Raw genomic sequence first — 14,144 nt, forward strand, 5'->3', positions numbered from 1 at the left:
AAACAAGGTAAATTATTGACAAACAAGGTGATGAAACAAGAATATCAGCAGTCTAGTTTAAAGTCATCATTTCGTAAGTTCTATGGTCGGTACAATGACCTTGTCGGCAATACAATTTATCATTAAGTCAAATTCTGACTGACGTTTTTCATACTAATTGTAAGTCCATTATATACACTGAATTGACGACAGATTTCCCCGTTATTTCCCAAGCATAACACGGCAAGGGATGATCACACGTTCAAGGCACCTGATCCCACCTATGATGTTTTGGAGGGTCCATGCCTGCTCTGCTCCTATTTTTTAAAATTGTTTTATGGACTTTTCATCTTGAATACTGTTCCTTATCTCCATATGTTTTTTTTTCCAGAGAAAGACATGTGACTTCAAAAATTAGTGCTAAGATTGATGTTTTCATTCAAAAATGAATCACATTTATATGTAAGCTCAAGTGGTCAACACATTGTGTCCCAGTGAAAGGTCTCGTCACAAGGAATACCCATTTCAAAGATGAAAAATAATCATTAACCAATTAAAGTTATTGTAAAGGATAATTTGCAAACAGACACACAGCTAGACAAGAGGGTCGAACAGGCAAAATCAATTTACTGCTTTCATAGACATTAAACATTAAACAGTTGATACATGTATATAAATTTTATCAAGAGATGATGGGGAAACCTATTAATTGTGCAATACCTTTTAGATGATAGCTAAACATTTATAATCCGTTTTAAAGTAACGAGTTTAATGAAAACTATTTTGATATTTTACCTATTCTTCTTTATTAATAATTTTTTTATTCACCTATATTTACCAAACCATTTCGTTTATTAATTTATTTAAGAAATAATGTATCATTTTTCAACATTATCGGGATATAAATACTGGTTGGTCACGAGATCAAATTCTATGAAGCCCGAAAAACGCGTCGAATCTTTATGACTTCACAGATAAATTACGTCGAACGTTTATGACGTTCGAGGAACCCGTATTTATACAGTAATAGATACGTATTGCTTTCAATAGTGTTATAGAAACGGAAACATTTGCAAATGTAAATATTTGAATAAATATAACAAAATTTGAATATATTGTACTCGTGTCAATTTTTAGTATAATTGTCTCGTGCAATGTTTCAGATAAAAATCAGAATATTATGTTATACGTCAAACGTAGCCTGTTTAGGAATTAATAGCAGGGTTAAGTAGCATAATTATGATGAACCCTTCTTTTATGATCGATCCAATATTATTTTATATGACTTTAGCCATCCCATTTTTTGTTTACTTTATTACTTGATGTTAGTTTCCAAAGCCCTTAGGAGAACATAGGAAAACTAGACGGAATATATTGTAGTGTGTTTCCAGTAATGAATTTGAATGCATTGAATAATATAACAAATGTGTAAAGTGTTAGAATTGAATTCAAATTTTTCACAATTTATCAATAAAACTAACATATTAAAAATTAACACAAAAATAAACATTTTTTACTCTATTTTACTTTGTGGTCCTTCTTGTGAAAAAAAATCCAAATACTGATTTTAAATATTTTTATGCTTTGCATGAAGATAAGGTGATTATTTATCAAACACATTCTTCCTGTTAAAATTTTTTTTTTCGAGATATTTTTCAATAACGTGTTTGAAAATCACATTAATTGGAATTTATATCATTAGGAATTTAATTTATTCGTAATTGCTAAGCCACAAGAATTAAAGTTTGTGGGAAACTTTTCAATACATTACTAAAATATCCCAAAATTACCTGTACATCTGTGACTTTGTCACATGTGTAATTTTATTATTTAGCTGACGCATTATTGCTTTAAAATTCTCAATAAAAAGAAATTTTGAGCAGGAGAAGAATTCATTATCGATGCGATTTTCCAATGTCGATAATGGCGGGTTCTCTGACGCTTGTTTTCCTTCTGGTCGTCTGCTTCGCTGCTACTGCTGCAGATAACCACCATAACAACATGCACGCCTGTAAAAATGTGGCGTATGGAAAGTCTGCGGTTCAAAGTTCCGAATATAATTCTGAAAAATATCCAGCATCGAATGCTGTCAATGGTGACCTAACAGACTTCTCCCATACCAAGAAAGAAAAATCGGCATGGCTTAGGATTGATCTTGGAGAGGACCATGAAGTTACCGAAGTTGAGGTCTTCACTAGACCGAATTGCTGTGGTAAGTAATCAACAATTATATATTAACCCTCTAATCGTTATTTAAATATAGTTTTGAGAAGTTCTTTCTCGAGAAATTTAATGTACAAAGCGTTGAGCATGTTGAGGACTACAAACGTGTATAAAATGTATAATATATAATTGATTATATAACTGAAGCTGAAAGAAATAATAAAGCATTACGTTTTTCTAACATTGTTTCCTTGTAATTTTTTTTATTCTAATATTAATAACCGGACACTGTGCTATTTCTTTTCATTTTTGATATAATTAATTATATATACCCGGTAAATCAAACTTTTAAACTCAACTTAATTATATAATTAATTATATCCAAAAAAAAATGAAAAGAAATAGAACAATGTCCCTGGCATACTATACTAACTAGAAAGTGATTCCTTATATTTCCATTTCATTGTGAAATAAAATTGTAGATTTTCACTTTAAACATGTAGACACAGATTTAAATTACACGAGGAGTGCCATCCCAATTTCAATAGTCCTCACCCGCTGACGTCAAGCACAACGGCAGCCGCACGAGATTTTCATGCATATTTGGTCTCCTTAGCGTCAGACTAGGAGACAGATGCAAACGAGATTTGCATGCTTATTATGCCTCCTAAGCTCCTGACCTATTGACATCCATAATTTATTTTCCGGTAGAATTATCAAGAAATTAGCTTCACTAACTTTCAAAGGGTTATCACGGAGTAAAATTAGAAATGGAAATATTTCTATATATACGTATCATAATTTTTACATTAAAACCGAGCGTTGTTACTACGATTATGCATCAGCTTTTTTAAACTTGCCATATACACGTAACTGAATTGCTTGATATTAATGTATGAAAACTTTAAATGATGAAACATACTAACAATTCAAAGGTTGAAAAAAAAAAATGGTAAGGCCTACCTATTAAAATATCTTTTCAGAATGTTTATTTATATTTTGATTTTGAAATATATTTTAGTCCATTTTAAATTCAAATAACATTTCGTCATATTTTTGTATCTTAAGTAATAATTAAAAAAAAAAACCTGATTGTAAAATAAAATGTACGAGATGCATTTTCCCTTCTGGCTTGTATTTTTATTGTATCAACGTATTTTACATAGGTGGCCGACTTCACGACGTAGACGTCAGAGTAGGCAAAACAGCGAATTTCAATGATATGGTCTTATGCGGTCATTTCCATGGACCTGCACACGTTGGAGAAAAGTTTTCTGTATGGTGCCCTTCTGAAACAGTTGGACGATATGTACAGATACAGGCCGTGGGAGGATCAGAGACTTACTTAGACCCGGCAGAGGTGGCTGTTTGGGGACATTTGTAATTCATCAAAGTAAAAATCAATAAACTAATTTTGCATGAAATGTAAAATTCTAATATTAATTTTTTTTAGTTCAATATCAATCCTGATAATTGAATTTGATAAGAAAAATAAGGACGATTTTATCCATTATTGCCACACTTTTTTTTTTCTTTTGCACACTTGATTTAATTTAATCCACTGTTCATTTGAAAAGTGATCACTTTTATAAATGTTATTCAGAGCGTGAAAAATATTAATTCTAACAAATGAACAGAATCTGTCTCATTTGACGGTAGAATATGGTATGCAAACAAAGAGGTAAATACTTAAAACTGAAAAGAGCAGACTTGCAGTTTAACTATAAATAGTAAAGAATGGAATAACCAACAATCAAGGAATAAATAAATTCAATATGAATGAAAATATAAAATCACTCAAAATTGTACGCAACTTTTTACATCAAACACCGTTCAGGCCCTCTTGCTGGTTGCGTTTCGTTAACGATAAAGGAATGGAGTGATTGGAATGTGGCGAGACCCTCAAGTCATTCATTTCGTTTTCCAACAACTTTCATCAAATTCACGGTAACGAGGTTCATCTTTACCGGTATTAAAATTCATTTTTATTTTTTTGAAAAGTTAAATGAATGTACCTTAAAAGAATTGGACATTGCCTGGCGACACTTTTAACACGTACCTACAGTTAACATATATACTTTTAATTAAGGAATTAAGGAATCAAAGCCTAGTTAGTATAGTATGCCAGGGCATCAACAATAGTAACAAACATGTGATAATTTTGCATAACTGTCGATGTCCGCTTTGCATAAATTATCCCATGTTTCCCACTATCTTTTATGTCCCTGACATACTATACTAATTAGACAGTGATTCCTTATAGTATATTTCCATTTCTTTGTAAAAAAAAATGTAGATTTAGGCTTTAACTTTGTAGACATAGATTTAAATTACACTAGGACTCTCATACAAATTCTAATAGTCCTCATCCTTTGACATCAAACACAAAGACAGCCGCACGAGATCTACATGCATATTTGGCCTCCTTAGCGTCAAACACAGAGACAGATTCGCACTAGATTTGCTAGCATATTAGGCCGCCTTCGCTCCTGACCTATTGACCTGCCGAATTTACATTCCGATAAAATTATCAAGAAATCAACTCCGCTAACTTTCAAAGAGTTATCACAAAGAAAAAAAAATAAGGGTGAAAATATTGATTGTAATGGACTGAAATAATACGGATACAGATAATATGTGCAGAGTATGTTGGATTGTTAAGAAATGTTTTGCAACTTGCATGATATGACATTAGCTTTACCGTCGTGATTTTCACATTATGACGTCAAATTACATAAGGGCCCTTTCCGCATTGGATGGTATTGGATGGCTCAAATGAAATTGAAGTCCATGTTACAGAGAAGAGCTGTGGTACAGTGTATGTAATCAAGCATGGCAGTTGACGACGAGGCAGTTTTGATTTATGAATAAGGATATAAATAATGTATTTTCGATATATAATGACCGAAGAACATAACTTAAAACGCTTTGCAAAGTTTATCCTTATATATATCTTATAAATTGATAATTAATGTCATAAAGCATAAAAAAACCAGGAGCCACAACGCTCATCTGAGACAACTTTGGCTTTGATTTCCCGCCAGAAAAAATATTACTCTTTATTTTTTGCCTTTTATGACTCCATTATATACACAGGGGGTTTGATTTGAACGAAAATTGATCTATGTCACAACATTATATGGATCCGATCCAGCCAACCCTAAAAAACTATGATTAAATGATTCATAATCAACATTATCCTCTGGAATCTTTAATATAAGGTTCCACTTTTCCAGGCTAGCGGTTCTTGGAATCTCATTTTAAACAACATTCAAAAAATTTTCAAGCCAAACTTTGTTATTGTTGCCCCATCCTTTACCCAGGGGGGCATGATTGGAAAAATATATAGAAACAACACTACATCAAGAATGTTTTGAATAAGTGTTTGCTTTTCTTGTCCAGAAATTCTGAAATAGATTTTAAAAGATTTTTATCCATATTTCACAGATTTTAAACGTCTTTTCCTATTTTTTTTTCAATGTTATACGTATACTTTGATTCCCTATTCTGTCCCCTTTCCCCCTCTTATGAACCATTTAGAATCTATGATACATTAAAAATCTGTCCAGTGGTTTTTTAGAAGAAGATTTGAAAGATTTTTCCCAAATACAATGTATTTCAATATTAAACTGAGATTTCTTATTCCAGTCCAACCCTAGGCTTACACTTTGCCATAATTTGAACAATTTAAAATCTATACAACCTTTGAAAGTCTTTACATAAGATTCACCTTTATTGATCCAGTGATTCTTGAGGAAAAGTTTCTTTTTGCTGACCTCACCCTATTTTTGCGTTATCTTCATAGTCCCCCCACCCCCACCCCCTTACATGGCACTTTATTTGAACAAATGAGAATTCCCTTTACCAAGGGATACTTTTCATCAGCATTGGTCAGAACTCGTTCAGCCTTTTTTGAAAACAAGTCGAAAATGTGAAATGTTCAGAGACGGACGAACAGCTGAACAGACGGACGGACCCTTATAAAAGGAAATCAGAAAAAAAACTCATTTGAGCTTTCAGCTCAGTTTACCTACGAGGGTTGTTCAGAAAGTTCGTGGACTATTTCAATATTCATTCTGCTTCTTTCAAGAAATTTAAAATAAGCATGATATTAAGTGTAAAAATATACATTTTTGTGAATGTGTGAAGTAATTCATTCAAGTCGATTTCACATAAACCAATTAACTTCATTTTAAAATCAACATGTTATGTACTAACGGAGCACAGTTAACAGAAATGTAACGTCAAAACAGTGCGTCGAAATTTCTAAATAATACTATCCTTATACATTTCACACTGTATAGTCCAATACCAACTCATTAAAACATTATTGTTCTCGCTGTATAATATCCATAGTCAATGTTTTTATTTTATTTTAAGGTCAGCACTTCTGAAGCTTATATGTCTTTCCAAAATGTTCCAACTTTTTAATTTTTTTTATATTTTTTTTCAAGATGTTACAGTAAAACTGTTTCGTCACAGATTATCCTTGTCCGATACAGACTCTCTGTCACTAAAATTGCCGCCTGCCCAGCTAACACAAAAACATTTTTAAAATGTTTCTAAAACATTTTCAAAATGTTGCAAAAACATTTTTTAAAATGTTTTAATCACGTGATTTTGTATGGTTTTTTAAACGTTTTTAAAACATTTTAATGAAATATTTCAACAAATTGTTGTCAGAACATTTTCTTAAAATGTTGCAAAAACATTTTCAATAATGTTTTAATCACGTGAATTTGTATGGTTTTTTAAACGTTTTTGAAACATTTTAGTGAAATATTTCAGCAAATGTTTCCGGAACATTTTCTTTAAATATTACAAAAACATTTTTCAACAATGTTTTAATCGCGTGATTTTGTATGGTTTTTAAAATGTTTTTAAAACATTTTACAAAATATTTTAACAAATGTTATCATAACATTGTTTTTCAAAAATGTCTTATTCACGTTTAAATTGTTTGGTTTTTAAAACGTTTTCAAAACATTAAAGTCGAGGTTACAAAAGTATTTTTCCTGAATTTTTACTTTTTCTTATTAAATAATGATATATTTTTAAAAGAAATAAACACAATGTTTATGTTTAATTTTTGAACATTTAATACAAACCCATATTCAATATGTTAATCACATTTAAATTCCATTTTCAGTACAAGTTTTAATTTATTTTCTTTCAAGTCACCGGGTTTTTAAAGGTTGAAAACGGCGTCTAATCCATTCACTGAATTTTAAAAGAACAGAATCACAGAAATCCAATTTTCACTGTATAGGTCGAACAGAGTGGCGGATCTTTAAGACTTGGTTAGAATCACATACACTGAAAAGGCTGATAAGGAATCTGACCCTCGGAAAGAATAGCACAATCTGTAAAGATAAGGAAGATTGTGTTTGTATCAGCGTTCTACATCTAATGTATCTAAGATGATCAATGAAAATAGACAAAAAATATTTTAAATAAATATATCAAATTTAAGTTCTTTCCTCATTTGCATTGAAAAAAGCAGAAAAATAATTACTATGACAATATTATTGAAGAGTAATAGTATTTACGTACACCTTTGCCTTCAACAAAGGCGGGTCTTTTGAATGTGTGAATTTGAAAATACGGATGATGCAACCAACACCATGCTGTAAAGAAATTTCATTTTTAAATAAACATATTGTTTGATGATTAACATTTCACAAAGACAACGAATAATTGAATCAAGGATATAATTGTGTTGCCTTAAGAATGAAATATTCAAATCAAATATGTATATAACCTTAACGCTTTGTCATTGCTACATACATTTGTACAAAGTTATTGATCATGCACTGGTACATATAGTATAAAAGTCGTTTTTAAATGATCTTTCAAAGCCTATGATAAAGGAATAATTCTTACCATTCAAAGTTAATAAATCCCGAGGTTATTATTGTGGTTTATATTGTGCGAAGTCTTCTCATTCAAATCGGTACGGAGTAAGCGCGCACATCTTGTTTACCAGAATTCAAAATTTGGCCTAGATAAGCAGCAAACCACTATACTCTGTAACGCGCTGCCCAGCAGGAGAATTGCATAATAGGTTATAACACTGAAACTGACCAGTGTGCCAATCCCTATCTAATGCCTCAGAGTAAAATTCTGGGAGTGGATCACAGATTTGATGAAGAACATTTTTTAAAAAAAAAGACATTTAAGAGTTTTATTTAATGCTTTTGATTTTATACATTTATTTATATTTTAATTTTTTTGTTTGCCAATCCTTTCATTTATTGATTTTTTGATTTGTTTAATCAAAGGACTTTTAAAAATTATGTCTGTTTAATCAATAAGCCAAAACTAGAAATCATTATAAAATACCGGAAAAAATCTTTCAATGAAAGAATTTCTACAAATCCTCATTTTTACACTATTCTTTCTATGTATTCTTTTTTTTCTTCATAAACTAAATTTTAGGAAAATCGCAATCAGACATTATTTGAATGTTTTAAGAACATTTTGAAAATAACAACATCAATGAAAAATGAAGTCTTTAAAAAAAGAAAACACATTAAATTGAATGTTCTAAGATCATTCTCAAAAACATCTCTAAAAGTTACTAAATGAATTAAATTGTGCCGCAATTACATAAATGTTTCAGAAACATTGTGAAAATGTTTCAGAAAAATGTTACAAAAACTATAATTAAAATGCTTCAATTGTAATGAAAATAATTATTTAAGTTAATGTTTTAAATAAACATTTTCACTGCCTAGGCCGAAAAATATCCGGAATTGAATGTTTTTAACTAACAGCGATATTAAGAATGTTTTTAAAATATTTTAAAAATGTTCCTTACAAGTGTTTCAGAAATGTATATGCAATGTTTCCGATTTACACAAAAAGAATGTTTCATTTCATGTTTTAAGAACGTTTTTAAAACGTTTTATAAGATCTTTTATATTTGGAAGTTATAAATACCCTTAAATGAATTAAGAATGTTTCAAAAACATTTTGACAACGTTCCTTCCAAATGTTTCAGAAACATCTTTATGCAATGTTTCAGATTTATGTAAAAGGAATGTTTCATTTCATGTTTTTAGAACGTTTTTAAAACGTTATATAAAAATCTTTCATATTTGAAAGCTAAACGTTCCTTTTGAAACATTTTTAAAACGTTTCAAAAATATTTTAGAAAAATGTCCCAAAAGGATTTAATCATAAGCTTCTTGAAAACATTTTAAAAATGTTTTTAAGATGTTTTAATGAGAAGAGGAAATGTTTTAAAAACATTTTTAAAATGTTTAGTCTGAAATGTTTCGAAAAAACCTTTTTACAACACCAATAAAATGTTTTGAAAATGTTTTGTGCTACCTGGGTGTTTCATTTACACACATGTGCGCGACTGACATATTGTTTTCTACAATACTTTTAGAGTTAATTCAGGATTTTACCCAAGTATATCACAAAATCGCTTCATTATCTTCTGCTCCGTGACGTTCTAAAACGTCATCGTATTTGGCGTTTACCTTTAATCTCAAAATGATTTCTTTTAGACGATGCAAAATGTTGAGCCATAATTTAAAATATTTATCGATGAAACAGGTCCTAATTTAACCGTTTATGATTTTTTTTCTTGTTGTTTCATTTAACAAAGAATATCGTTACAGAAATGATTTAGTGTATTGTTTGTAAATAACTGAATTTTGACCTGCGCTGCGATCCGATTTTTTCTCTTATTTGTAAATTCTAGGGAAAAAAATGAAACAGTTCATGATATTAAAAAAAACCTTTCAATATAACTCTTTTGAATTTATTGCGAAAATATTTCTACTAAAGAACAAGTCTCAATAAGGCATTATCTGTGGTCCCCGGGTACTCGTCAAAACTTAAACTTTCATTAGGACATTTAGAAAGTAAATTTTATTATTCTCTTATGTCTGTAGTATTTGCACCAACGTTTAGAAATATAAAATAATTGCAATAGACAACACTCCAAGCTGTGTTTTGAAGGTGGGGTCCCTTGATTTTCATGAATATCAAAAGAAATTTATGACAGGTACCCACTTTACAGGTTTCGTAAACATCGAGCGCAGATTTGTTCAGAATTGAGATCAAAATATAATGTGTATATTATATTTATACAACTTGTCTGAAAATATCTTTGTTGAACAACCTTGCGCTCTATATTTTCTACTAAAAAATATCATGATTTTGAATCTGTTCAGTGAGAACATTTACATAGAATTAACCTCTTGTTGACATGTTAAAGCTGACATGAACTCTTAAAAAGGCATCATTTTTCATCTTTGTACGACTTACTTCATTCCTGTACGCCTTTGTCCGCCATATTTCTTCGATTCCGCCATATTTAATCGAACATTTTTGGCCACTTGTACCTGCTATATATAGCCTTTTAGAACTGTTTCACTTGAGTGATTTTCTATCCCGGCTGTCGACATGTGCACATCTCCGATATCATAGTTTTAAGAGGAGTCCATAAACTGACCATGCAATACATGGTTGAAAAGTAAAAATTCAACAAAAACTAGAACTATACCGAGAATAAAATTATTTTTGAATGCATTTGCTGCAATATAGAAAATACACTTACACGGAAAACATTCAAGTAGAGCAAAAATTCCATGCAGGTCAGTCGAGAAAACGCGTCAAACGCAGTGATAGAAATATTTACCTGAATATATACTGCTATCGTTACAGGGATGTGCACATGTCGAAAGAATTATCCTATTTTACTTTTATTGAAAAATGCATCTCAGAAATCATGTTATCCATTGCTAACTCAACAGTAAAAAAAACTGCTTGGACACACGTGGTCCATGCCGATCATTTTATTTGTTCAGGGAAAATATCAAAGGTTGAAAGCGCCGTGGGGTTGACTGAAGAAAATGCAAATAATTTTTTTTTTCAAGAATAAACATTACTCTTGTCTGTAAATGGTGTAAATAAATTTTTTAAAACATGGTTTAACTTCATCAAATTTATAATAAAGCATGCATCATTACGAATCATTCAACTTTTGAAGATATGAAGATATTTTCCTGTGAAGGGGGGGGGGGATAGAACATGCATATCCTCTCATAAAAACATTTTAAGAAAAACGTCTGAAACAGATGGGATTTCTTTATGATCAAATATAATCAAATAAATACTGTGTATTGGCTTTATTAGACAAAATATAATTTGATTTAAAGTTATTTATAATTTTATGCACAATGAAAGAAAAAGTGAGTAAATTCACATACCCCACGCTCCCACAAAAGTCGAAGTGCTGAAATTCACAGAAAAAATAAAGGAATCGTAATTTCCTTGTAATATGCACATCTATACACGTTGTGTCCTAATTATCTGCTAAGTTTGACGAAATTATATGCACCGGTTTATGAGGAATTGTGCTGACAAACTGCTCATCTTTATATTCAAGATATGGCCAAAATCTAAATGTAAAAGTGCGGAAATTCCCGAAAAAATAAAGATTTCGGAATTTCCTGGTGGTGTACAAATACAGACACATTGACTCCTATGAATATCAGCATAGTTCAACAAAACTCTGTGCATTAGTTTATAAGAAGTTGCGCTGCCCCCCCCCCCCCCCCCCCCAAAAAAAAAGGGCTGACTGATGGGTCCAAAACATGTTACCTCACGCAACTTGTTGCGCGGAGTATAATAAACTAGTTTGATTCTGTGGTACAATAATAATGAAATGATAATTTAATGTGAATTAAATTTCTAGACATAAGTAATTAATGATTACTAGAAAAAACAGATAAAAAGAGAGAGGAAACTCCCCGTGAGAAATCCACATTCTACCTACAATTAGCTTTTTAAAAATTCTCTTGTTTCTTGTCCAGGTTCAGCATTGAAGTGTCGGAACCGGGGGGGGGGGGGGGGGGGTTACAAATATATACTTAGTATAGACATTGAATATTGCTGCGTAGGTTTAGCCTCCCCATCCCCCCGCTTTTCACAGACAAGTCGCAGTATAAGTTAAAAAAGAGGAATGTGTTGGTGTTTGGAGAAAAAATTTGTTACTGAAGTTCGAACCCACCCCACCCCCACCCCCCTTTCCCCCACACGAAATAGGAGATTTGTGTTTAGGAAAAGGACATTCCCCCTTTTTTAAGCTTGACAGATATTTTGAATGTATAAAAAAATTTCTTTGCACTTAGCCCCCCCCCCCCCCAGTTTCAATTTGCTTCCGACGCCAATGCGTTTGAGAAGGTATTTGAGAAAGTTCCCGATGTACCCATTCCTGTGATGTATATTTCACGTTTATTTTATCTCCCGCTTGAAAAGTGGGAGGGTATATAGTAATAGTTATGTCCGTCCGTAGGTCTGCTACGCTTTAGGATACCCATCTCCTATCTGCAAATCCTCTTATAACCATATGGGCGGCGGGGGTATCATTTAGTGAGCTCATTGCTCACAATACCTCTAGTTTAAAAACCCTTGCTCTGTCCTAAGGATTAATAAATGGACGGCACAAAGTGCGTAGGATCTTATACCTATTATTGTCCTAAGAGATGCTTACAGATGGTTACAGAGAGAGGGAAAGAGAGAAAGAGAGAGAGAGAGAGAGTTAGTTCAATATACAGTTAGTAAATAAAATTATCCGTATTCAACCAGTGTCAAGACTTCGTATCTTAGCTTTTAGAATTATCTCCCAAATACTCCTACAGAGAAAATTTTTAAATATAAAAAAAGTACCTACACTATCAGACAAGGATAGTGAAATCTCAAAAGCCTCTCTATAACACCATAATTATAAAACATTTATACATACCTCAAAATGCACATACATTGTGGTCGGAGTGACACATTTAAAAATAAAATTTTCAAAATTGAATTCGGCAGAGATGTCCGTCTTCCAAGAATATTTTGATAACGGTCATGTCGCGCGCCCCCCCCCCCCCCCCCCCCCGCCTACACAATCAAATGCCTAAATGTCAATCTGAACAGTGGATGGCATTTCTTCGTGTGTTTGTGTGTTAAAGAACGTATAGATCTATATACACATAAAAAAATATTCTGGGTCATTGCTTTTAAGATTTGAAGTAAATAATTGCCGTACATCAAATTACTTGGTTTAGATTTGAGATTAGTACTACAATTATCAGTTATAATCATGATAATTGACAAATGAATTTTGCGACGCAAACCAACTGCAGACTATATACATGACTTTGATTATAATGTATATTAGAACTACATGTAAGACAATTCACAATTATAGCTTCTGAACAGCAGTTATAACCCCCCCTTCAGCCGCGCAAAAACCAAATAACTTCTCTTTCCACTTGTGATATTTTCCCTGACCAAAATATGATTAGCACGGACTAGGTGTATCAACGTGCTTGTCTGTACGGAGTAATGACAGTGTGTTTACTATTGAGCTTTTACGGAGTTTATTTCTTTATTGTGATGCATATTTCAACTAGTGCTAATTGTAACGGGGACCGTTACAGATGTTCCCCAAACGCTCCCCAATTCCCTTTTGGTGCCATATTTCCTGTAAGCTTCATTAAATAAGACAAATTCTATACATTTGAGGTTTTAACAACGTTAAGTAAACCCAGAAGTGTACCAATTTCATTCAAATTTTAGCATTGCACGCATGCGCATGTGAATGCATTAGCGTAATGACTATATCATCTTGTCTAAACAATCTATACATTTTTATACATTAAACATTTATGTATTTAATCCAAAATCATTAAATATACGCTCATTCAAATGTATTTTTGATTTTACTCATTTCACGTGCACGCGCGTGCATATATTAGCATGGTGACCATACCTTCTTGTAGAAGTCAATTACATCTATCTATGATCTAAATCCCATCTTCTTTGGTTGAAAACCAAGGAAGTTATAACTGTTTAAAGTTTCAGCCAATCAGATTGCAGCGCACGTACACGCACGTGCATGCATGTACATAATGACCATGCCGTCTTGTGGAAGTCTATTATATATATCTATGTTCCAAATCCCATCCTGATTGGTTGAAAACCAAGGGAGTTAT

General features: G+C 31.9%; 1 protein-coding gene across 1 annotated transcript; it reads left to right on the plus strand.

The window, feature by feature from the left end:
* The first annotated feature begins 1,902 nt into the window (after window positions 1-1,902).
* Window positions 1,903-3,526, plus strand: LOC134277864 (fucolectin-like). Its single transcript, XM_062760161.1, has 2 exons — window positions 1,903-2,191; window positions 3,309-3,526. Exons 1-2 carry the CDS (start codon window positions 1,903-1,905, stop codon window positions 3,524-3,526), a joined length of 507 nt encoding a protein of 168 aa, XP_062616145.1.
* Window positions 3,527-14,144: the final 10,618 nt, after the last annotated feature.

This window comes from Saccostrea cucullata, unplaced genomic scaffold (genome assembly GCF_032062105.1).
Source record: "Saccostrea cucullata isolate Sc308-1 unplaced genomic scaffold, CSIRO_AGI_Scuc_v1 ctg6537, whole genome shotgun sequence".
Taxonomy (NCBI): domain Eukaryota; kingdom Metazoa; phylum Mollusca; class Bivalvia; order Ostreida; family Ostreidae; genus Saccostrea; species Saccostrea cuccullata.

Bases quoted from the DNA above. Each gene is read 5' to 3' on its own strand.
- LOC134277864 (XM_062760161.1), top strand. From the start codon at position 1,903: ATGGCGGGTTCTCTGACGCTTGTTTTCCTTCTGGTCGTCTGCTTCGCT. The intron at 2,192-3,308 runs GTAAGTAATCAA...TATTTTACATAG, and splicing joins CACTAGACCGAATTGCTGTG to GTGGCCGACTTCACGACGTA.